Source organism: Trachemys scripta, chromosome 6 (genome assembly GCF_013100865.1).
Source record: "Trachemys scripta elegans isolate TJP31775 chromosome 6, CAS_Tse_1.0, whole genome shotgun sequence".
NCBI classification, from domain to species: Eukaryota; Metazoa; Chordata; order Testudines; family Emydidae; genus Trachemys; species Trachemys scripta.
In genome coordinates, this window is record NC_048303.1 from 86076769 (window position 1) to 86103141 (window position 26373).

At 39.9% G+C, this 26373-nt stretch overlaps 1 protein-coding gene across 3 annotated transcripts in view; it reads left to right on the forward strand.

Moving 5' to 3' along the window:
• The window catches only part of AGTPBP1 (ATP/GTP binding protein 1), a 116888-nt gene that overhangs the window by 38993 nt on the left and 51522 nt on the right, over positions 1–26373 (forward strand). For all 3 annotated transcript variants that reach the window (XM_034773721.1, XM_034773722.1, XM_034773723.1), the window contains 14 exons: positions 3127–3194; positions 3933–3996; positions 4262–4408; positions 5004–5135; positions 8577–8670; positions 9028–9065; positions 10538–10746; positions 11775–11952; positions 13006–13103; positions 14651–14767; positions 18255–18967; positions 23107–23190; positions 23455–23541; positions 23628–23776. In XM_034773721.1, coding sequence (XP_034629612.1) covers positions 3127–3194; positions 3933–3996; positions 4262–4408; positions 5004–5135; positions 8577–8670; positions 9028–9065; positions 10538–10746; positions 11775–11952; positions 13006–13103; positions 14651–14767; positions 18255–18967; positions 23107–23190; positions 23455–23541; positions 23628–23776 — 2178 coding nt within the window. The remainder of the gene's footprint in view (positions 1–3126; positions 3195–3932; positions 3997–4261; positions 4409–5003; positions 5136–8576; positions 8671–9027; positions 9066–10537; positions 10747–11774; positions 11953–13005; positions 13104–14650; positions 14768–18254; positions 18968–23106; positions 23191–23454; positions 23542–23627; positions 23777–26373) is intronic.

Here is a 26373-nt window from a genome sequence, read left to right on the forward strand (position 1 = left end):
CACCAGTTAAAAGGATTTTTTTTTTTTTTTTCAGTAAGTGTGGACTGATTATTTTCTCTTAGAAGGTATGTAATTTTTTCAGGTTCACACTGATTAACACAGAAAACAATTGGGGCTGTTAAATTTTCTTCAAATTCCATAGAAAATTAAGTTCAGCTATATTTTCCAGTACAGTGATGAAATGGGTGTTCGTATATACCAACATTATCTGATCTGGACTTGATGTGATGCAGTATGAATGTCATGGATAATTCAGACCAATGGGGAGAAACAGAATCAAAAACACAGTTTAAACACCTTCCATCCCTGTTCCCCCCCCCCCCCCCGGGACTCCTGACCAATTTAACAGTACAATACATATGCTAACAAACTTAAACAAAGCCTTTGTTTAAGTTTGTTAGTACACCGCTACCTTGATATAATGTGACCCGATATAACACAAATTCGGATATAACATGGTAAAGCAGTGTTTCGGGGAAGCGGGACTGCGCGCTCAGGTGGATCAAAGTAAGCTCAATATAACGTGGTTTCACCTATAACGTGGTAAGATTTTTTTGGTTCCCGAGGACAGTGTTATATTGAGGTAGAGGTGTATATGCATTGTGCTGTTAAAGCCATATAAAGAATGAATGCCCTCCCTAGCTGTGTTCTGCTCCTTTAAGGAGCAGAGTGCAGCCCTCCTCTCCCCAGCCCCAAGTCTTTCTGGTACCCCATACCCCCTAAAAATCTCTTGCTGGTACTGCGTACTGGAGAGTACCACCCTACTTGAACTACTGCCAAGAATGAGGAGTCCCAGATGAAGGCAGAGGGCCTGGCATAGAGATCAATGGACTTTGGATTTTTCCTGTTTTTGTTTGCACTTTTATGTTAATCTGGAAAAGGGGACTGGACTGGTAAGTGACCTGGGTGGAGGGCTAGGCCATGGAAGCAGCAGACTTTTGCAGACCTAGGACAGGAGATACTAGAGTGGATGAACCACTACAACTCCACCTTCTGATGTGAGGAGGTACTCTGGTGGGGAGTGTATGCCAAAACACAGCTATTCTGGAATATGAGGAAAGTTTTAAAAAAAACAACAACCTGCTAGCCTTACGACTCTTTAGTTTCGATATTGGCGATTTAAAGAAAAAAAACTGCTACCATCAAATCATGAATATTCCACAGTAGACTTTCCCTGAATGCATCTTAGTAATGAACACCTTTCTACTTAACTGGATTCAGGCAGGAGCCTTACAAATATTCATAGTGATTGATTTTTATAAATGGGGACAACATTTTCAGCTGGGTGTCTGTATTTTCAATCAGGAGACATGTTCCGGAATCAAGAGTCTAAAGAGTACACAGTATGTAATCTTTTGCTTTGTGTAAGATTGAGGATGCTGATTGTATTTCTGTGTTTATACCTGTGAAGTATACTGTGGATTCAATTCTGAGAGACTCTAGTCAACACAAGTGATAAGGGCCAGTGGAGTAGTCAAAGAAGACTGGAATCAATTAATTGTTTAGATTGAAGGCTGGGGAATGAAACCTACTTACATTTTGTGTTGTCCTTCCTAATAAAAAGAGATTGTCTGTCTGAAATTTTTGTTGACTGTAAGGATTACATACTTCACTTGTGGATTTGTCTGTTAAATTAGTGTTTATTCATAGAAATCTATTCTATTACATAAAGCATAGTGACATGTATTTTCCAGTTTAGATGTAGCCAGCCAGTGTGTAGTATGATCCTGATCTTTTATTGGTTTTATTATATTAGCTACTTTCTTGGCAGAGCATTTGTTTTCATTAATTGGTTTTCAGCACTTTTGAGTCTAAAATGTCTTTTGTTCAGCTGATCATAGGGCGTGCAGCATCTCTTCTCATACATCTGCATTTATGTATGAGATGTATGAAAAAAGCAGCCAATTTTAGAAGCAGGCAGAAACTATTTTGGGTGTGAATGATTGCACTTCAAATGACATAGATAGTGATTCTGATTATTTCTCTATAGTGTCAGTAAATAAAAGCTTAAGAATGTTGCTTGTTTTCCTTCATCTTACTCTGATATTGTGGTTGGAAGTGAGGTTTCAAGGTTTGGCTTTTTTATTACTTGATTTGCCTCACCTGACATGTGAAAAAGTCAAACCAAAATGAGCTGGTACATATCCAAAGAAAACCCTGATTTGCCTTCCATGGCTCTGTGCTCATGAGAAAGTAGATGTGCATGTGTTCCAAAAATAGTATAATAAACTCTCTCGTGAGCTGTTTTTTGCAGTCTGGTGCCCATCTACAAGTAAACCAGAAAGAAACTTTATAGGGATTATATATTGATTTGTTTTGGCAGTTACATGAAGCAGGTAACATAAACCAGGAGATCAGGGAATCAGATTCTCAAAAACCCCCATATTGAAGTACTATTTGCAAGTCATAGGATAGCAATAATTGTATTACCTCCCCAATCACACATTTTCTGCACTTTACCCTCTTAATAAGGTGGAGAGGGAATCATAGACTGTGGGCTTTCAGTGTCTAGCTCCGTGAATTGAACTACAACTGCTTATTTCACCCCCTTTTCTTTTTCAAATGTCAGCATTACTGTGCTGCAGTCTGTAACAAGCTTATATCTGATGACATGTTAACGCCCCCACTCCTGCACCTAAAAATCCATCTTCCGTCCTCTTTCCTTGCCTGGAATAAGGCTGCTGTATGAAAACAGCAGGAAATTGTTCTGGAAATCTCAAAAACTGACTTTCTCATGAAATTTCCAGAAATTCCTATTACTCTTACGTGACTCCAGAAATATTGCACAAGATACCTTTCTTTGTAGTATTTTTGGCCAAAACTGTGGTGTGCGGAGATATGTACACTAAAAAAGAAAAATGTTAACCAAAATTAAAAATAAATTCAAAAGCAGTTCAAATTTTGTATTTAAAAATAGGTAAAGGTATGAATTCATTCCTACTGTATCTAAATCAGTTCACCCTAATTTTGATAGGTTTTTGTACCCTAAATGACTTTTTTGTGTGCAGGTTTTCTTTTTATAGGTTAGATTTTTCAGAATGTGGTATCCATTTTTTATGTTCAGAAATTACTCAACTAATTTTATAATCTCCTTTGAGGAAAAAATATAATCTCTTGGGCTTTCAGAAAAAACCAGGAAGGAAATGACTGCCAAAGGTTCCCCAGCAATAGAAGTTATCCTTTCAACATTAGAGGTAAAACATCTTATTCATGTACATGTGTATGTCTAAGTTGTATAGTTTGCAAATATCAGACTTCCAATTTTTCAATATTCTTTAATTTTCTTGGCCACTACGAAAAGGTACTTGTCCATGATCTTGATCGTTACATGATATCTAAGGCCTTGATTCAGCAAGTTTCTTAAGAACATGCCTAACTTTGAATATTCAAAGGAACTACACTTGTACTTAAAGTTAGGCTGTGTTTAGGTGCCTTGCTAAATCAAGTCTAAAAATACATAAGTCAAGTGGTTTGAGTTGCAGTCGGAACTCTGAGCAGTGTGTCAATCGTTCAATTTTGATATTCGAATTTTAACAAGAAATATACAAGTTTCTTAAAATATGAAAAAAAAAAAAAACAAAAAAAAAAAAACAAAAAACCCTCAAGTATTTACCAAAGAAAATTTCTTTTACAAGTAGAATTCAAGCAAAATAAAACCGCTTGTTTTGGAAATGTCTGTGGATCTCAAAAGTTGGAGAAGTTGGGCAAATATAAAACTACAGATGGTTTATTTGGGTATAAGCTTTAAGTATGCTAATGACTGAAGCTTGGAAGGAAGGGCATGTGTGGCTGTGGAAAATAAATGTAATAAGGTACTCCCATTAATAAGTCTTGAAACAAAACCTATTACTGTTACAAATGAAGCAAGGATACATCTGTGTCCAGTATGCCATATTTGTTACCAAAACTAAAAGAATATTATTTAATTTCAGAATACAAGAGATCTTCAGACTACTCTAAATATATTAAATATCCTCATTGAATTGGTGTCAGTTGGTAAGTTTTAATCAAGTGGCAATTTTTTTTGTGTACTTAGTGCAAATTGTTATATTTTTTCCAGGCATTTAAGAAATAGCTGATTTACATAATTTTATTTTTGTGAGATTAAAAGTGATCAAAAGTCTAGTTTATGCATGTATATAAAAGTTGAATAGTGCCAATATTGCTTGGTGCATTGCAAATGGATATGAAGAAAAGATTAAATAGCTAGGTATCTTAATATTTTTTGACTACTTCTAATATTTCTATTTTTAATTTCAAGGTGGTGGTCGGAAAGCAAGTGTCTTAGTTTCTAAAGGAGGGACGCAGATCTTGTTGCAGTTACTTTTGAGTGCCAGCAAAGATTCCCCACCCAATGAGGAGTTAATGGTGCAGCTTCATTCCCTTCTTGCAAAAATTGGTCCAAAAGGTAATCATAACGGTTAATACTTTATCCATGTGTAATATCCTTCATGTGATGATCTCATTGAACTTTTAAAAAATTGTTTCATCACAGATATTAGGTAACTATCTGTTCTATTCTATGTTGTAACGGTTTGTATAGTGTGCTCATCATTGTAGTAGTCGCTTAATGCACTACTGGAAGGCTCTTAAAATGACTACACACCCGTCACGTCTTGTCCATTTACAGTTGGATAAACAGAGAGAGAGAGAGAGATCAAGAATAAATTTTTGGAAGTGTTGACTAAATTAGGGTACCTCAAATTTTGAGTGCCCAACTTGATATTTAGGGCCTGGTTTTAGGAGCCTGATTTTGGAGGTGTTGAACCTTTCAAGATGGGCACCAGTGTACTCAGCATTAGTGGATGAAGGCATGCATGCAGACAAGAAGGGAATGGTGAAATGGAGTTCATTATGCAGAGGAGAGGGGTAGAGATGTAGAAATATCTTTTTTTGGTCACTTTTGAATTAAGCTTATTTAGTTACAGAAGTAGAATAATTTTAGCTTCAAAATCAAATTCAGTGATTTTTCTTCGGTTTTGGTTCTGTTCTATTTGTTACAGATAAAAAATTTGGAGTAAAAGCTCGAATCAGTGGTGCTCTAAACATATCTCTGAATTTGGTGAAACAGAATTTGCAGAACCACAGGTTAATCCTGCCATGTCTTCAAGTACTAAGAGTATACTCAACCAACTGTAAGTATTGCAAAGCATTCTTTTTTCTCTTTTTTATACAGTGCTGGGTAAAGTATTCGACAATGTTTAAATGGAGAATTAATTTTTTTGTTTAATATTACATGATTACAATGACTGCTATTTTCTGAAGACTTTTTACTACTTTTAAGTGGTGTCCCCATGTGTGCTTCACTTCAGGTGCCCGTGCGCCTTTCGAGCCCTTGATCAGAGATTTGCAGTTAGCAGTGTCCGTTCGGCCCCTGCACGTGCCCTGTGCTTCTTCGTGCTGGATACAGAGACTATATAGGGGTGTGCGGGTGAACAGCCATTAGTTCCTTTTCATCCACTTCAGCCAGAGATGGAGCCTTAGTGTGGCAGTCTTAAGCTTGCCTTGGCTTATCTAATATTTCAGTAGAGGTTAAGATAGTGGTTTTTTTTTTTTTTTTTAATAGTTGTCAGTTGTTTGTATAGTTAGATGAGTGAAAGGATTGTTTCTCTCCCCTTTCCCCTGGGAGAGACTTACTATTTTCCTGACAGGGCATGCCTGGCTTGTCAGGTTTCAAATGTTGCCTCTCCTGCTGAGAGGCTATAGCTGTGAGTGACCACCCCTCTGTGTGTCCATTGCTTGCCGGAGTCCCGCTTCTGCCTGGCTCTCGCATCCGGGACAAGGACAAACCGGGAAATTAAATTCAGACTGCTAATGATGGAACACACTCTTCAGCCAGTTTTGAGTCAGGTCAGGAGACCACCCCTTTTCCCCCTCAGACAGATCCAGCGCAGGCTTCCTCTACGAAAGAGAAGACCTTGGAAGCTTCAGGGAAGGCTTCTAAAAAGAGGACTCTCACCTTAAGGAGCCAACTCTGAAGAAGTCACAGATTCTCGGCGAGATCTAGTCTCCAAAGCGATGACCTCTCAACTCTGTACTGTTGAGGTGAAGGACTCCTCTTCCAGCACTGGTGGGGCTGCAAAGTCCCGGAGCATGAAAGAGAGAGAGAGAGACAGCTCTGGTAGGGCCTCAGTATCTTTTGCCAGCATGGCGGGCAAGCATAGACACTGGGGGTCTGGTTCAGTTCAGTCCAGCTGTTGGTACCCAGGCATGCAGCACCCTCTACACTGAGCAAGCAACAGCATCAGACGCCAACAGTGTCTACTTCAGTATGTCCACCATTCGTGGTACTGTTGGCATTGCCGACTTTCGCCTAGGCCACTGCATCAGTGCCAGTCCCTTACTCGGTACTGTGACGGGTTGGGTCACGGTAACTCCATCAAGACTGTTACTAGATGTGCTGGGATACCACTGAGAACAAACCCCCTGCCAGAGAAGGCTTCCCTCCACTCCGATCTTGCTGAGCTAGACACACCAGTTAGCTACAGCACAGGCCAAGAGGTTGGGCCACTCCTCCCCCTCCCCCCCTTCAGTTCACCGAAACTAAGATTCACTTAGCCCAGGGGCTTCTCAGTTAACAGGGACTTTCCCAGCACCCAGTATTCCATCTTTCTGGGAACCTAAACCCCAGATGAATCAATTTTACTCTGTATAAAGCTTATACAGGGTAAACTCATAAATTGCCTGCCCTCTATAACACTGACAGAGATGTGCAGCTGTTTGCTCCCCAGATATTAATTACTTACTCTGGGTTAATTTATAAGCAAAAGTGATTGTATTAAGTATAAAAAGTAGGATTTAAGTGGCTTCAAGTAATAACAGGCAGAACAAAGTAAGTGCCCAATCAAAGCAGTTTGCCTGAAAGGGGATTGTGTAGGAATCCGCCTGATGAGCCAAAGGTGATTCTGGATGTAAGTAAAACTCAGGAGTTGGTAGTGGCTCAGCAGAGCAACGCTTCTGTGGAGCAAGGTAAAGATGAACTGGTGCTTACAAAGATTCCTGAAGAAAAAATTTTTCAGGGTAGTCTTTGCAAGCAGTTTGCTGCAACTGAACGGTGTGGAAGTGATTTGATCAAGGAAGTTTCAGTTCCTAACAGCCAGAAATTTTCTGTTGTGAATGGATCCACTGACTTTCCTTTTGAAAGATCCAGTGTGGATCGCTTTGAGAAAGTGGAATTAAAATTGTTAAGAAAGTTAAACAGTCCTATAACCAAGTGGTTGTGCTTGACCTGTTTGTTGGGAAAACAATGTTGTTGGGACAGAAATGTCTCCATGTAGATTCTGTATATTGAAAAAATTCACCAGGGCAAATTCTATTCACTATATTTTCCCAAAAAGTTGCATGACAGATGCCAATAGCACAGAGGGGAAACACCTACATCACTGCTGGTGCTGCTTGTTTTTGAACATTTCAGACTTCCTAAGTAGCCATCCTCTGTACATCCAGAACCAGGCCCTTCCCCACCCCCCACTTTTTTTTTTTTTTTTTAATATTTCCCCTTACAGCTAGATTATGGTCGCTCATTGCAAGCTCTTATAGGAAGACCTAGATACATTTGTACAATGCCTAGCACAGTGGGATCCCAATCCTGATTGGAGTCTCTAGATGGTACTGCAATAGAAATAATACTGCAGGCACTCACTTCAGAGAGCGACTAGTGTACCTTTTCATCCTGATGCTGAAGGACACCCTCTAGTCATCGGAGCTTGATACATTTTCTTATGTTAATTTTAGAAACTGTCCTCTTCTTGGCAAAATATACATTCTAAGGGAGAAAAACTTCCTTGCTGTACATCTTAATAAAGGAGGGGGAAACAAAGCGTACATTGTAAATAATGATTTCCATTAGTTCTTATTGACCTGAAATAGAAACCAGCAGAGACGTCAGTGTGCATGTGCAACAGCAGGTTTCTGCCAACACTAACGTACGTTCCCTTCTGTGATATTCACAGTCCTGCACCTTCCTGCAACGATTGTGCTGCCTCTTTTAAAGTGAATGGCACATTAGCAAGTGCCTGCTTTTCTGAAATAATAGGCTGTGCAGTGCTTGATACCAGACTTCCTACTGAGCCCATTCAGACACACAACCAGCTATCCATCTTTGTGATACACTTCAGTAGTACAGCTACAGTAGACCCTTGCTAATTAGCACTCACTGGGAAACTCATTGCAGATTCCTGAATTCTGAGAATCCGTAAATGAAAAAAACATAGTGAAACATTTTATGATGCAGTATCTTCACTTTTTTCAACAAGTATAGTTAACTTCAAAGCATATTAGTAAAGGCTCAGTAGTATAGTTTGTAAAAACAATAATATGAAACTTCACTAGAGCACTCACATTAAATGGTTGCTGAGGAGTAATGTGGAATGGTGGATTCGTGAAATAAGAATTAGCAAGATGCTGTTTCGTCATTTTTGTTTCATGGTTTAAGCACAATAATGCATATTATCTAAATTCAACTTGTAAATTCCCTCTGCTTGATTTTGATTTCAGCAAATCAATATTTTCAGGATTATTCTAATCTTCATACTACATTATTTCACAAAATCTGTTTTAATTTTTATTCCTTTCAGCTGTAAATGCAGTATCCTTGGGGAAAAATGGAGTTGTGGAACTGATGTTCAAGATCATTGGCCCTTTTAGTAAAAAGAATACTGGCCTTATGAAGTGAGTAAAAGTTTTTAACATACTATAATCAAAAATTTAAGATGCTTTTCAAACTTATTTTTTGACGAAAAATCAAATCTTTCCTAGTATCTGTCAGTTAAATGACAAGGGGAGAACACCTCTTTCCACCCACAACAAACCCAAGATTCTATTAAGGCCTGTCCAGAGCCATGTAGCAAAATCTTAAAATTTGTGTTTATGGTAGTTATTTGCCTTCTACCTTTGCACCCCTTCCTCATAATTAATTCCCCTTTTTTTAAAAAAAAAAAAAAAAAAAAAAAAAAAAATTTGTATGGCTTTACCATGTTGTAGATTAAATTTACTAATTTGTTGTTTCTCTTCTTTTTATGTTGACAGGGTTGCTTTAGACACACTTGCTGCATTGCTAAAATCAAGTAAGTGACTACTAGAAACTATTTTTACTAAAACATAAAAACTTGATTAAAATAATATTAAGAGTCTGGCTGAAACCAAGAGAAGCCAGAAAATGTAGAATTTAAGTTGAAATTCATCATTAATATGTTCTGTTCGTTATTGCCACATGTATAATACATAATAACTCTTTATCCAGTTATGCAGCACAGAGACTACCTCACTTAGGCAGAGACTGACTTGGATCCTGAGAAGTGGAAGAAGCCTTTTTACAGCTACTCAACCATGCCCCTCAACAGTAGAGTCTATGACCCTCTTCTCCCAGCCCTGATTGCCATGTGTCAGTGAGGGTGCTGGGGGGTGGCACCAATATAGTCTCCGTCATAGTCAGGCTGTCACTAAATAGGTCTTGGTGTCTAGAGTATGTGTCCTTTTGCTGATAGCTCTAACGTGTAGCTGTAGGGAAGTGACAGGGCCCATCCTTCTCCAGTGGCAGCTGAGCCCGAGAGGAGAGTGATGACGACAAAGTCTACCCCCACTGACTCTTCAAGTATGTTATGGGCAGTGGTGCAAGTGGAATCCATTTCTTACTAGTACGGGGGTGGAGGGTATGTGATGTCCTCAAGTGACCCTCCACGTGACTCCTCCCCAGCCCGGGGCCCCCACGCTCTCCCTGTCCCCCTCCCCATGATCCCCTCGCCCCCTTACCCTTTGGAACCGCAGTGGTGAAAGGAGCAGAATGTAGGGCCACTGGGTGGCTCCACGCCCGCAGCTCCTCCGGCGCGGCTGTACTGCCCCCAGCCCTGTCCTCTGGTGGGGCTGCTGTACAGATGGAGGAGACCCTGTGTGGAAGGTATGGAGACGGTACAGCTGTGCTGGAGGAGCTGCGGGCATGGGGCTACTCAGCAGCCCCATGTTCTGCTGCTCCTCTTTCTGGTATGCCGTACTAGCTATAAATATCTTGCTGGTACGGTGTTCCTGACCGTGCCGCCCTACTTGCACTGCTGGTTAAGGGTCATGATCCTCTTCCCTCACAGGAACTGTATGCAAATTATGGTAGTCGTAGAACTTCAGTAGATTGGGTAGGCATTAAGTGGTGATCAGGGCTTATGGAGAACACCTTCAGGGGTTTGACTGGAAGCTCATTTGCATAAGGTCTCTGCCCCATTTTGTACTGCACTTGCTATCCTCACATTTGATCAGATTAGTACACAACCTGCCTCTGTGACTCTCAGAACTGTGTAGTAGTAAGTAGTTTTTAGGATTCATCCCTAAGAGAATGCCAATGGAAGGAAATATTATCTCAGAATAATGTTGGCCTGCTGCTGTGTAAATGCAAAGTCAAAGCTGAGATTTATGGAGAATTAATAAGCTGAGATGTGTATTTTCAGAACAGGAGACCTTAAATGATGATGTGTGTAGGAAAGATGGGAAGTATGGTAAGAGCTAGGTTATTATATGCTTTAGCAATCTTTAATTTCTTTTCTTTCTTAAGAAACGAATGCCAGGAGAGCAGTAGACAGAGGATATGTCCATGTGCTTTTAACAAGTTATGTAGATTGGCACAGTCATGATAATCGACATAGACACATGCTGATCCGTAAAGGAATTTTACAGTGTATTAAAAGTGTTACAAATATCAAGTTGGGAAGGAAAGCGTTTATTGATGCCAATGGGATGAAAATTCTTTACAACACTTCCCAAGTGAGTTTAATTTCTTTTTTTGCTACGATTGCATATGAAGATTTTTTTCTGTATGCTATTACTATGGGTATGCTTTTATAAATGATGTCATGACTCACAGTAGTTGTCTTGTAGAAAATAAATGCTAACTTCTAAGATCAAAAGTACAAAACAGTTAAATTGCTTTTCACCATTGAATTGTTACAGTGTAAATTGTAAACTACTGTTCCGTGGTAAAAGTGTATTTGGCTTTTTTTACATCCGTGTATAACCATATATAAAACACTTGTAAATGTTTAGCTAATCCAAACCTTCATTGGTTAAAAGTTTTGACACCCTGCTCCACAAAAGAAATGTTTCTCATGCAACAGAACCTCTAGTACATTGCTCCACTACTATTGGGAAGGGCATTAACAAATTTCCTGTGCTGAATTACACATGTCGAGGCTGGTACACCACCACTTATGTGAATTGATAGGGGTTTTTATTGCTTTCCATTTCTAGTTGAATGCTCAAGGTCTCTCTCTGTCTTCTGCTTTACATCCTAAGATGCAAAGCAGAATTCATATACTACGGTAGTGCATCATCATTGTCAAAGTCCTGTTCTGTGTAGTGGTAGTGCTCTGCCCTGCTACAAGAATGAAGTTTAACTTCTGTGCTTGGTCTCATTCTTTGGCTTGGCTAAAGCTGGAGAGATGCAATGTGATGGAAGTGTTTTATACTATTTGGCAGTAAATTAGGCTACCAATTGAGAGACTTTGAGCTCCAAAAAGAATAATCTTCTAAATGATAAAGGTGTAGCGGAGTTGGAGGAGGATCTACAGGTTTCAGTCAAATGGAGTAGGCAAAGATTCTTTTATATATTCCATTTATTCAAACTTAGTATAACTATTTTTATATTAAATTCATGTTGTACTGGAGTTTTTCAGTGGCAGTATAATCTAAAATATTCTAGTCTTTTGTATGCTCTACAATGCAATGCTGTATGTTTCTAAAAACAGTTGTGTAGTTTGCATTCCATTGTTTTCATTCTTTCTTTTTTCTAACAGGATTGCCTTGCTGTGAGAACTCTTGATCCTCTAGTCAACACATCAAGTCTTATAATGAGAAAATGTTTTCCTAAAAACCGTCTTCCACTACCAACTATTAAAAGTGTTTTTCATTTCCAACTACCAGTTATCCCTATTAGTGGTCCTGTGGCTCAGCTGTACAGTTTGCCTCCTGAAGGTATGGTCAGTTTGTAATACGTTGGCTTTTGTGTATATATATTTAACACTTCTCTGCTAGATGGATCAGACTTGCACGTGTGTTTGTCATTATCTAGTCCTCTAGAGCTTGGGCTTACTGGGAAGAGTGAATTAATATAGATTCTCCTTCAGCTCAGTGATAGGTCTTTGGTTTTGGAGCAGAGTGTGAAATTCTGTCTCTTGTACTATATATGTGCAGGTAGGCTGACAACAATTTCGTCTGCATGTGTGTGGCTATGGGCTGAATTTACTTTCTTCCAACTGTCCAAATAGGCACTAATATTGCATTCATTAAGGAACCCATCAACAGAATGAGTGCCTAAATGATCTTTTACAAAAAATCTGCAAAATTCCTGCACAAAATCCATTTGAATTTTTAGAGTATTTTCTGTGATCCGTAATAGGCCAAATTCACCAATAGTGTAACTGAATACGTATGCACTGAAGTCACTGGAGTATGCCCACTCGTATCAGCAGTGAATTTAGCCCAGTGTCCCTGAATTGTATCATGCAAACAGTTTAATGTGCTTACCTTAACTTTTTTTCCATTGAAATAAATTAAAAACACTAAGTCCTTTCCTTCATATTGCTGGAGCCAGATCCAGTCCAAAATCTAGCAGTGCAAAGTGTCCAGAAAGGCAACTTAAATTCCCCAGCCCTGTTTGGAAGAGGTGGTTGCATGCTGAGCAGAGAAGGCCCAGTCCGGAGGAGTTGGTCCGAAGTGTCTTCAGTGCATATGTTGAACATTTTCTATGTGAATATATTTTTTTTTTTTAAAGTGGAAAAATAGTTTAAATGTTCTTATTGGACAGAAATGTAATAGATGGTTCTGCAGTATTGCCAGCTGAGCCTTCTGTTTCTGATACAGCTGGTAATATTTAGCGTTCACATGTTTCACTGAAGTTTAATTTGTGTGGTATTGACAGATTTCAGTTGGTGAGTGAAAAAGTTTTACATATTACATTTTTTTCTGGAATGTACATGTTGTAGAAAACCTACATCTGCCTTACTTATAGAGCATTTTATATTACAGTGGATGACGTAGTAGATGAAAGTGATGACAATGATGACATCGAAACAGAAAGTGAGATTGAAAATGAAAATGAAGATGACAAGGACCACCTCTTTAAGGTTAGTACTAGACCCAATCAAAGGGACCAGATTTATACCATTAATATATTTTTCATTACTTCAAAAGTTCACTTTTGCCATACCCATAACTATGTGTTCACGTATTAAGGCAATATCAGTAGTGAGTCCAGCTGGGATTTCCAAAGGGGCGTAATGGAGATGGGTATCGATATAGTTGCTGAAAGTCCATTGAAAATGAATGGAAGTTGGGTGTCTTCTTCCCTTATGTTCTCTTGAGGGAAAAAAAAATCTTCTATAGTTAAGATTCACGATTCCTACCTAGGATAGGTAAACCTAAAATATCTGTTTCACACATCAGTAATTTAATATATCCAGATGTTGGCACACTGATTCTTCAGAGAGCAATTGAATTTACATGCAGTTTATAGCAGAAACATTTTAAATGTTCCCTCTGAAGTATTGCTCTGCCGTCTGCACTTTTTGCATTCCTCCCTAAACAACCACAATCCCCACGAACTGTACATATGCATGCACATACTTTCAGATAGTAACTTTGGCCCTGGGCCACATTTGACCTTTTTCAAATTAAACATGCATGCTTTTTGTCGGAGTGAAGTTTCCTGCCTTCCACTATCAAGCCCCACTTTTCCCACCGCCACCTCCATGTGACCCTCCTTTCGGATTTCTTATGCAATCCTGCTGCTCTGTCATCTCATCCAGAGCCCTTTCTCTTGCAGCCCCTCTGCCTAACATCCATAAAATGGATACTGATAAACTGATTATCAGTGTTTAAAAGCCAAATGTTGTAGGAAGGTGAAGTTGTGGTAAAGAGCAGGGGTGTTATGGAATGGAAAGAGGGAACAGTAGGAGTGAAGCATGAGGGAAGTCTGGGCTACATTAGGTTGCAACGGGGCAATATAGTGGGACATGCAGGAGAAATGCAATTCTTCAGGGCCAGTACAAGAAATAGGATGGTGGAGAAGGAAGAGCATGTTGAGGTATCAGGGCTCTGCATGAGTCGTTTTACAGGGTACAATATGCATCAATACTGATAGTGTCCGTGTGAATAACTACCAGAGTTGAAACATGCTTATTAAAGCTGGGAAATATGTACATCAAAACCTTACTTAACTTTGAGATAAGTGGTGGTGGGTTTTTTTGTGTTTCAGAGTAGGCCATAAGCCAAACTAATGCAAGTTGTTAAAGCAAGGGAGTAAGCAGTTAAATGATTTTATATCCCATCTGCTCTCAACTCATTAGTTCCCCCATCACAATCTCTATCCCAATCCGCAGCCCGCGTAACTTTGTACTCATCTTGGATGATTTCATCTGAGAAATATATTACACTGGGATGTTTTACGAGATCTGTGCGTAATACAGTTGCATACAGGCAGGAAAATTTGTGACGTGGTGAGATGTCCAAGGTTTTCTGCAGACAAATCAGATTGGTATGCTAGTGTCTGGCTTATGTAAAGTATTAGTTCTTAATATATAACTGTTTTTAGATTGAAGCTCTTTTTTTGTAATTTAGCTGAGAAGTTCATTTATAATACTTGTGTAGTTAACTTTTTCTGTTGCTCTTGCAGAACGACGATATAGAGACTGATATTAATAAACTGAAACCAAGGCAAGAATTGGGACGACCCGTAGAAGAACTAAAAATGTATGAACAATTTTTCCCAGAACTTTCAGATAACTTCAAGGTAAAGCATGTTAGATTTAATGAATTGTTGTTCTGCATATCTTGAATGCTCTGTTTTTAACTGCTCATAACTCTGCTAACTTCCAACCTCTCCTTTTCAAACTTGATCATAGTCATCAATGGAGTACGTCTTGCTTGCATGCCAAACAGCTAAGTTCAGCTGTTTTAAAGTTATTGTGTGGGAATAATGTTTTTAGCAAGCATAACTACCCCATGTCTGCATTTGTAATTTTAAAAAAAGGCTCATGGTGTCACACTTAGATTGGAGATAAGGGAGAAAAGTGTGTGTGGGGGCGAGATGGAGTCCACATATGGAATGCTATGAGCATGTGAAACCAGGGTATACTTGGTAATGAATCTGTCTTTTACCGTAGATTACATTTTAATTCTTTTAAATAACAATGAATGCTGGCTTTTAGTGCTAGGATGATGATTGCTATGCTAAAAGGGCAATGGTCACAAGACCCCCTATTGACTTTAGGCTCCAAGTAATCAATTGATTTAGCAGGTAGTATTGGCGGGTGTTCATGAGATTAAATGAAAGTGACTTTAGCATGTTTGTAAACTGTAGATCTCCTCTGAAGCATAATTGTAAAAATGGTGGTATGGGATTCCATGTTTGTCTCAATAACTTCCAGAACAAACTTACTTGGTTTACAAATAAAAATGTAATTTTCTTACTTCTTGCCCTTTGAAATCAACTTGACTTGGAGCACAGGTTGAATTTTGCCCCTCTTGTTCAACACCACATATAATAATAATAATAAAAAAAAAATCTGTAGGCCAAACTGGATGCCATATTTAACTCTATAGTTTCAAAGTTGTCTTTTGTGTCACTTTTCACATCGCCTCTGTAAACCCATCACCTCCAGTGGTTCTGCACAGATGTAACTAATTTGAAATATTAGTAAACAATCCTTTTGATACACACGAAAGAATAGGATACAGGTCACTCTCTCTTTCCTATGGTAGCTGTGCTAATAAGAGAACACTAAAAACTGTTTTTGGCACAATTGTAGGGAGGGCTCTGAAATAACAGAAGATCTGTTACGTCAGAGCGTGTCTTTTTTTTTTTTTTGGTATGATCACTTTTCAGAATAGAACAGTACTTCAAGCATCTCATTTGTGTGTAATTTTGTGATGCGCAACAACTTTTATTATTGTAGTATCAGCTATTTGTATAATCAGCAACACATTTTTATTTGTAAACTAATCAGGGTTGATATGGGTAATTGAAGCAATGGTTTGTCAACTCTAGAATACTATTTTAAGTCATTTTTAACCGTGTACCTGCATCTTAATTATGTTACTGAGCTAGTCGCTAATGATGATCACTTTTTCAGCTTACCTAGTGACACTAGCAATATAAGAATTTTGTTTTAAGATTATAAATCAGTGTCTACCTTGCTGTAACTAATCAGAAAAAATATTTACTGTGTTATAAAAAATCAAATAGTAACTTTGATATTTCTAAACTGGTATAAAGTTGTTCTGTTGAAAATACAAAATCAGCACTGAAAGTTTGCAGATGACACACAAATTGGGGGTGTGGTAAATATTGAAGAGGACAGGTCACAGATATAGAGCAATCTGGATTGTTTGGCAAGCTGCATGGAAGCAAACAGTATGTGTTTTAATATGGCCAAATGTAAGGAACAAAGAATATAGGCCTTATTTACAGGATGGGAAACTGTAAGCTGGGAATCACTCACTCTGAAAAAGACTTGGGGAGTCATAGTGGATAATCAGCTGAACATGAGCTCCCAGTGCAGTGCTGTGGCCCAAAGGGCTAGTGTGATCCTTAGATGCATGAACAGTAGAAGTAGAGGTTATATTACCTTTTAATATAGCACTGGTGGAACCACTGCTAGAATACTATGTCCAGTTCAGGTGCTCACAATTCAGGAAAGATGTTGATAAATTGGAGAGGGTTCAGAGAAGAGCTACGAGAATGATGAAGGAATTGGAAAATGTGATAGATTCAAGAAGCTCAATCTATTCAGTTTAACAAAGAGAAGTTAAGGGATGACTTGATCAGCCTCAGGGATAGCTCAGTGGGGGGAGGGATCACTCAGTGGTTTGAGCATTGGCCTGCTAAACCCAGGGTTGTGAGCTCAACCCTTGAAGGAGCCATTTAGGGAACTGGGGTTGGACTAGATGATCTCCTGAGGTTCCTTCCAACCCTGATATTCTATGATTCTATGAATACCTACATAGGGGACAAATACTTGATAATGGGATCTTCAGTCTGGCAGATAAAGGTATAACAAGATCCCATGGGTGGAAGTTGAAGCTAAACAATTTCAGACTGGAAATAGGGTGTACGTGTTTACCAGGAACTGTTCCAATTAATCATTTGGAACAAGTAACCAAGAGTTGTGGTGGATTCTCTGTCACTGGCAACTTCTTCTAAATCAAGATTGGATTTTTTTTCTACAAGAATATGCTCCAGTTCCCCAAAACAAGTCCTTTTTGAAGTTCTATGGCCTGTGTTCTATAGGAGGTCAGACTTGATGATCACAGTGCTCCCTTCAGGCCTTGGAAGCTATGAATAGCACAGCACTTTCCCACTGTTTGCATGCACATATCTGATGACATGAAAGACTTATGTTTGAAACAGTAAATACCTTACTGCAGAAAGATGACTTCTCATAGCTATTTTTGTTCTGACTTCTTATGGCAAAAGTACTACTTGGGGTTTTGAGGAAGGTGTACAGTTTCCCTATGGGCTTTGACTGACTGACTGGCTTGGCAGACAGGAGACCTATGTTCTTCCTGGCTCTGCTGTTGGCTTGCTCTGTGACCTTGGGCAAATTACTTGATCTCTTTGCCTCATTGTCCCCAGCTTTAAAATAGGGATAATGATGATTACACACCTTTTGTAAAGCATTTGGTGATCTAAAGATGAAAAGCATCATATAAGAGCTAACTATTATCCTTTAGACTTCATACAGCAGAACACTGCTAAATCTGCATGAGGGAAGGGGCTAGGAAACAATCAAAACTTGAGGGAAATGAATTTTATTTCTTGTTTAAATATCTGAATGTTGGAAAAACTGGAAAGCAAATGGGTAAAAATTGATCAAGTAAGTTTTTGTTTTAATGGGAGGACAAAGATGTTGTTGATGAACCTTTCTAGGCCTTATGTCAGCAATATTGTATATGCTATGTGATTAAATGCTGCACAACTTTTTAATTTCATGACACAATTTAAAAAAAATTACTTGAAAGTTTGGTGATGTCACTGAAGAATTGCCTCATTTAGGTGATGGCATCTTTCATTTGGAAAAGGTTAACTTTTACAAAGTTTCTGTAGCTTAACCGGCAAACTTTTTAGGATTGTTTATCCTGAATACCTTATTCCAAAATATACTTGTTTTTTCTTTTCCATGATTTTTAGTGGTAATAAGTGTCTTTTTATAAGCAAATACAAACAAACTTTTAAAATGTGAAAAATTGTTTCCTAATCATGTTCTTTCTTTATAAAGGATTATGACTTAGTCTCCAAGGAACCAAAGCCTTTTGCATCTGATGCAAATCTAGGTGGACCTATTGTTGTTCCTACTGCAGGAGAGGAGCAGTCTGTAGAACCAAATCACTCAGTCAAGGGAATTACTGTGAAAGAGAGCAATCACTTGCAAGCAGAGGAGAGTAATAAAAGGCCAGCCTTTTTGGATCTGCCAAAGAAAGATCGCAACAAAGACAATAGCTTACAGCAGCAAAGTGATCAAAAGAAACTGCTTTCGTCATGTCAGTGCCTAAGCTATGAAATAGTGAAAGGCTTAGACAGGATCACTTTGCAGAATACTTCAAAAAATGAACAGTATTACAAAACAGGGTGCGTAATGAAGAAAGAAAGCAAAACTAGCCTTACCTCACTCACTTGTAATAAACCTTGCCAACATGTTTCATCTTGCGGAAGTGTTCTGTTTGAGGGACGATCTGTCCAGCTGGGAAAGCTGTGCTTCACGGGTGTTGATCCTGAAGAAGAGGATGATTCCAGCTCGCATTCATCAGGGGAGCAAGTGATGCTTGAGGTGCCTGATATATTGCCACTCCATGACCCTGATCTTTATATTGAGATTGTGAAAAACACAAAGTCTGTCCCTGAATATTCAGAAGTGGCTTACCCAGATTACTTTGGTCACATTCCACCTCCATTTAAGGAGCCTATCTTAGAAAGACCTTATGGTGTGCAGAGGTGAGTTGACATATTTCTTTGAAAGAGCAATTGTTGCAAGAATAGTACAAATGAGAAATTCATGTTTTAATGTATAAAATTATCATCTTTGTTTATAGTCTTGTCTCTAAAACATTTAAAAAAAAATTATTCTGAACGCAAGTGACAAGCTGGTACAAACTAGTAAATAAAGTAATGAAGTTCTATTGTGAAAGAAGTTTTTGGTGTAACTTTCTGTAATTAAAGCTATCTGAATGTTAAGCTACCAAAAAAAGGTTTTCTGAAATGAGAAATACTGCCTTTAAAACTTAATGTGAAAATAAGCTGAAGGTGCAAGCAGTAAACGTTAAATTTCTAAAATTAAGCAGTGAATTATCAAATTAACATTTGTGGATTTCAGCCTGGGATTAGGGAATGTGTTAACAACCAGAAGAATTTAGAGCTTGCCAAAAAAAAGCAGTGAACTTACATAGTGTCAATTCTTTTGACACTTCTTTCTTGCAGAAGGAAGAAAGAAGAGTTTAGCTCCCAATTACATAAATCAGTGTACATGTGAATGGTCAGTTTCACCATCCCCTTTTACACTCCTTCACTAATCTTTCAGTATCTCAGGCATCTTACACTCTCCTCAGAATACTACTACTGGGTAATCTTGTGCTTAGAGAAATCTTTACATTAAAGATAAAATTGGCATCTCTGTTCCAGTACTTATTTTATTTTGGTGCCTTAACCAATTAACACACAACTTTCCCTTTTAACAGGTGAATGTATATTTGCATTTATGCCTAGGGCTGGTGTGTGTAAACCTGAGTTTAGTCTGAGAATTTTCTTTATTTTACAAAACTGCCATAGTGACTTAGGAGCTTAAGTCTACTGATTTTCTGTGGGGAATTAAGTACTTTTGAAAATTTTACTCCTAGTATAAAGTAAACCTTCAGGGGAAACTACCTGTTTCCAGGGTTTTGTAGTAAAGACATTCCCGTAGGATAGGAGCTGGGACTACTGGGAGAGAGGAAGTGGCTTTGTGAGGCAGTTGGAAGTTTTGGGGAAGAAACTCCTGTCGCTGTCTGTGTTCAGGACCCAAAACTGGAATTCCAAGAGCAGAGTAGGCTAAAACTCTATTCTCTCTACTCAGTACAAAGGGATTACACTGGGATTGTGTGCTTTAGTGAGTCTCTCTCCCTCCCCCTTCTCTCTTTTCCTCTCTCACACACTCACAGCAGACTAATGGCTTGTCTACACTGCGACGTTGTCGACAAAACTTTTGTCTTTCAGGGGTACTTAAAGCCCCCCTCGCGAAAGACAAAAGTTTTGCCAGCGCAAGTGTCAGTGTGAACGTGGTTTTGTTGGCAGGAGCGCACTCCTGCCAACAAAGCTAATGCCACTCGCGGGGCTAGAAGTATTTTGTTGGCAAAAGTGCTGACAAAATACCGACAGAACGTTCACATACGCTGACTTTTAGCTGACTTTTAGTGGGGATGGGTATATAAATAGCTCTCTTCCCAAAGTTCTGAATTCTTTTGCTTGATAACTTCTAAATAATCTCGTGCCTGAGACCAAAATCCGAGAGTGTGAATCTATTATAATGGCTGCTGTTAAAAAAACAAGAATTGCAGATAAGTAATCTTTTTTGCTTTTACAATTTTCCCTTTGTTTTTAAATATAAATGTCTTCAGCTAGCTTTTTTCCAGCCCCATAATTATTAGCTGGTTAAAAATGTCCAGTATCTTATTACCTTTATTTTTTTCTGCAGTTTTTCCCTTTTGTATGTTTTTTCGAATTCATTTCCATTTCCATTATCATTTTAATTTGTCGCTTGTCACTGAGGTATCTGAGTACCTCACATCATTAATGGATTTTATTCTGACAACACCCTGCTGAGGTAGGGAAATTGTTCCCCATCTGTAAAATAGGGATAATGAGGCATAGGGTAGATAAAGTGACTTGCCTAGGTCATCTAGGAAGTCTGTGGTTGAGTCAAGAATTGAAGCCAGGTCCCAGTGGCCTATCTTCTAGACTATCTTTCCTGCTACACTGGTAACTTGGTACTTGTTGGGCTTGTGATTTCTTTTAAGATTGGTTACTCTTGTGACTAGACTGTCCTGGGTTAACAAAAAATGGCCTTTCCTCTCCCCAGCAACCTTTACTTCAAGTGCAGATAATTGCCAGCCTGAGCCCACTTTCAGACTGCACTACAGTACCCTACAGTGTTGATTGGCTTCCTTCTATTTTATTGCAGCTGCTTCCTTCTATTTTATTTTCCCACACAGCTCTACCAATATACACTCTAGTTTTTCCAGTCCAGGGCCTCCTTTGAACAGATACTGCCAATTATGCAGTGGTTTTGTAATATGGATAAATTGTCGTCCAGGCATTTGTCTGAGACCACCAAACACATTCTCATTTGCGACCCATTTAGTAGATAAACCTAGATCTCCAGAGGTGAAAGACTAATGCACTATAACCCACTCACTCCAGAGCCTAGCCCAGGGGTGTTCTCAACAAATTTTTTGGTGGCCTCAGAGTGCAGCCACCAACTCTCACTGATGGCCGTACTGACACTTTTTCCTAAAATACTTAATTAACTTTAGGGAAAAACAACTAAATATGCACAGATACACACACAAATCATTGTAATGTATATTTGTAGGATTTTTTTGGCAGAGTCAGTAATAAAAATAATGCTGCCTCTCCCTTTGGGAGTGATTATTTGTAAATATCACAGCACACTTAGTGAGTACCTGGGACACTATGAAAAGAGATACTTGATATTAACAAACCTACAAGTATCACTTTTCGGAGATTGCTAGTAAGTCTGATGTCAAAAGTGATACTTGCATGTTAGTTAATATCACTTTTTTCCCTGAAGGGGTGGGGAGCAAAAGGGGAGGCAGCAAGGGCCAGAGGTGAAGGTGGGATGAATGCGGGGCTGGGGGGAGGCGGTGGCCTGGGGCAATGGGGGCCTGGATGCGGAGCAGTGGGAGGCAGTGGGGCCAAGGGCGATGAGGATGGGTGATGAGTCCCCTATCGTGTGGCCAGAGCCAGGGGTCGGAGCCAGCTGCCACATGGCTGGAGCTGTAGGTCAGCGCCCAGGGCCAGTACCTGCCGCCACATGTCCAGAGCCCGGAGTTGGGCTCCAGAGCCTGGGGCTGCATGGCTTGAGCCAGGAGCCAGCGCCCGCTGCTGCACGGCCGGAGCTAGGGGTCAGCACCATGAATCAATACCTGGGGCTAGTTCCGCCACCACGTGGCCAGAGCCTGGGAACAGAGCTGTGAGTTGGCGCCTGCTGCCGTGCAGCTGGGGCAGGGTCCGTGCAGCTGGAGTCCAGGACCACTGCACGGCTGGAACTGGGGGCCAGCACCTGACATACAGCTGGAGGCCAGGGCTGTGTGGCTAGAGCCGGGTGTGTGTGTATCAGTACCCACTGCCCTGCGGCTGGAGCCTGGGGCTGCACGGCCAGGCTCCTGAAGTCCTGCCGCTGGAGCCTGCTGCCCAAACCCCCTCCCCCAAGGTGGGTCAAGCACTCGCCTTGCTCCTGCAGCGTTGTGCCCCACCTCTCTCCAAAGGCGGTGCAGGGTGGCACATCCAGGAGCAACAAGGAAGGAGTGGGAGGGGCCGATGCTTCTCTCCGCCCCCCCCCCCCCCCCCCATCCCCCCAAATCATTGCCCAGGAGGCTGTCATGGCTGCAAGAAAAGCCCTGGTGGCTGCATGCGGCCACGATGGCCGCATTTGAGAAACATTGGCCTAGCTCCTAAAATCCCTTATTTTAGTTACAGAAGGACTTGTATAAATTACTCTTATAACTGAATCATTTTCAAAGGTTACCTAGATTTAAGTACTAATATCAAATAATATAGCTAATCACATACTCTGAGCTTCTTCTATAATTATATGAACAAATTATTTCATAAAAGTTAAATCCTAATGGGTTTCGTACCTGCATGTGCAGGGGTTGAATGTGCAAGTGTTAGAATTGGTCAGCAGTGTATGCAGGTGCTTACATACCACAAGTGCACACATGGGGATGACATGGAGGCCTCACTGAAAATCAGGCCTTGCATGTTGTGTTATAGCTTTGGTTGACAAACAAATTGGTATGTACCATTTCTAATTGCTGTTCTAGAATGTATTTTAAGTGAGGACTCTCTTCTTACTACAGGACAAAAATATCCCAAGATATTGAAAGACTGATTCATCAGAATGATATTATAGACAGAGTCATGTATGACCTTGATAATCCCAGGTAGGCTATATTTGTGGTAAAACAATCTTCAATTTGATGATTGCCAATTTTGTTTTCTTCACGGAAATTATTTTGGCTTAAGATAAAGATGAAGTCTGTGGTAAAGCCTGTAATCCTAATCAGGGCAATGCTGTACCTTTTTTGCTGTAATCCTGAATGTAGTATTCTAGATAGATTTCCAATCAAAAATCTGAATTAACAAATGAGTTCCAAAGATCCATTTCACTTACTTAAAATGGTCTTTTTTTCCCCTTTCTTTTAAAGTTATTCAGTGCCAGAAGAGGGGGAGATTTTGAAGTTCAACTCCAAATTTGAGTCTGGAAATCTGCGCAAAGTTATTCAAATTAGAAAGTAAGATATCTTTCATTTTCTTATTTTGCATATGTACTGCAAATTTCTTATTTTAAGAAGACTTATTTCTCTTTGTTAATCTTCAGAAACGAGTATGATCTCATTCTGAACTCCGATATAAACAGCAATCACTATCACCAATGGTTTTATTTTGAAGTCAGTGGAATGCGGCCAGGCATTGGTTACCGGTTTAACATCATCAACTGTGAAAAGTCGAACAGTCAGTTTAATTATGGTAAGACTTCTTTTCAAAGGGATGGAAAACTAGCATGTAGGGAGACCTACTGGACTAGCCAGAACAGGATACTTCCCCCCCCCCTCCCCCCCCCCCCCCCCCGGGATCACTGGATTATTCATCTCTTTATTACAAATCAAACTCCTAATATTTCATGTGACGATGTCATTAGAAAACTAAAATAAGTGATTAAAAGAATCCATGTGTGTATGTGTTTAAAATTATTTTTCAAATGGAAAACTAAGGGAGTATTTTTTTTGAGTAAAGCTGAAGTATAAGAATGCTGTTCCAGGCTCCTACTAAAATTGTGGTAAGGCTATTATCATAAGGTGCTGGAAAAGACAAGCTGAGTTCTACATGGACGCCAAGAGGATGAAAACTGGGAGCCATTAAGACCCTCCCTGAAAGTTTATGCATGTTTTAGTAAATGAAAATAAGTGCAAACAATGTCAAACAACTTTGTCTCCTGGATTTTGGGGATTTACGTGTGAGGGAAAATGTCATGTTGCTGAGAAATTAAATGTAATCAGTAAGTCCATGTAGGAGACCAGAATGAGCTATAGGTTTAAGTGGAAACAACTCAAGTTCTCTTTTCAAAATTGTTTATTTGCATCCCCACTTTGGAAGTGTTCATACATAGATATGTGATATCTGAAATTTCTAGCCAGTAGTGTCTATTGAGGTTGGATGGACGCTCTCTTCCAAACTACATGCTGACATCCAAGTGTGTAAAAAAGAGCATGGTCCCCACTACTGTTCTTTTCTTCCATCCACCAAAGGATCAGTGGCCTTAGAACACTTCCTTCATCCTGGTTAGTTTAGTTTTTTTTAAAAGTTGTTTTTTCACCAGTATCATTGTGGGCATCCAGAGCTAGTTTTTCAGCCTTGCTGTGCCTCTGTACCAGTAGTTGGGTCTGCAAACCTCTGTGGCACTATTAAGGCAGACTTCAGGTGCTGTGGTTCTTGTGATGCCACAGTGTTGGTCACAGACAGCTGTGTTCAATGCCTTCAGTACTTGAGTGAAAGATCAGACCTAGATAGATGTTCTGTCTATCTTACCTTCACTTCCTGAACCTGGAGGAAGCACAAAAATCCCATCAGACTCTTTTTAGTGGAGGAAGCTTGAGACTTATTTGGCACTCTCGTACTGAATGTCACGGATAGTCTGTTACTCAAAAGACCTGAATAACAAAAGAGCCTGCTTGTGACATGGATCAAAGCAGAATGTAAAGGTCAGTGGGAAGAGCATGAAGCCCTGCCATTTAGGCCCAAGAGTCTGTCTAAGTGTCAAGCTATCCTCCATTTCTCTGGATAATCAAGTTAAATAGTGTTTCTCTGAATCTGCTGTGCAGCTAGGCAGAAAGAGAATACTCCATTTTGAATTATAACCCACTAAGAAAAAATTCAGGTGCCCACTCAATAGTTATAATCATTGCAGGATAATACTTTTTCACAGAGCCCATAATTAAAATGGGGGACTCATTGTCACAAGAAGTTGTTGAGGCCAAGAATTTAGTGATAACTCTCAATATTCTTGTTATCCATAGAAATGTCTAAACCCTCTTGAATTTTCCTATGAAAAATTTTGCAAGGAATATTAAACCTCCTGCTTGAAGGCTTGAGCCAATCTCTGATGGAGGTTAGGATGAGCCCTACTGTGAAGGACACCCCACCTCTGTTACACCTTCTGAAGCATCTGGTACTGTCCACTGTGGGGAGACATGATAGCATGGGCTATGCAATTTTGCTACTCAGACCTAGAGAAACTCCTTACCTTGCTGGTTCTGCCCAACCTGGACTTTCAGAATGAGGCCAGAGCCTGTACCCAAACCAGACATCCTTGCACCGCATAGCTTGAATGCTGCCTGGATAATGTCTTCAGAGAAGCTGATCTGCTGCTGTTCAAGACATCTTGCTCCACAGTGGAAAACCTTTAACCAGGCTGACATAAAAAAACAAATGAAAGAAATGTTTCTATTTAGGCAGTTCAACACCTTTCTCCAGTGGCAGGTCCAATTGCAGTGATACTAGACAGTTTACTTTCCCTGAAATAATTGGGTCTGTCTCTAAGCCTGATAAGGGTTTAGCTGGCAGTGGTCTCTGCAAATCCTCCCTATTTACAAGACCACATTGTCTTTTCACATCCCACAGTGAGGGCAGTCAGGACCAAGGGTCAGAGCTGGGTCAAACCTGAGGCTGGGAGTAGTGGAGACGTCCATAGGTTCCAGGCCAAGGTCAATACCAAGGTTCAGAGTCAGGTTTCAGGGGCTGGGTCAGGAGATGAAGTCCAAATCAAGCTGTGGTCAAAGCCAGGAGTTCAGGAGCAAGGAGTAGGAATAGTCGTGTCAGTTACAGGAGAGCTGGGCTGGTGCCTGGACATTTCCTAAAATACCTTTTGAGTTTATATGGGCCAGGGAGCCAATCAGGAGCCATGAGGGTGCAGGCTGTCAGACCGCTGGAGGCTTCCCATGGTCTGTGTCCATAGCAGGTCATGGGCAAGTGGAGTGCAAGCTTGTGGCAGCATGGGGATGTCAGCTGCCTGGCAACTCTGCAGGCCTGGGTTCTAGACTCATGGGGCCTTACACTCACCAGTCAGG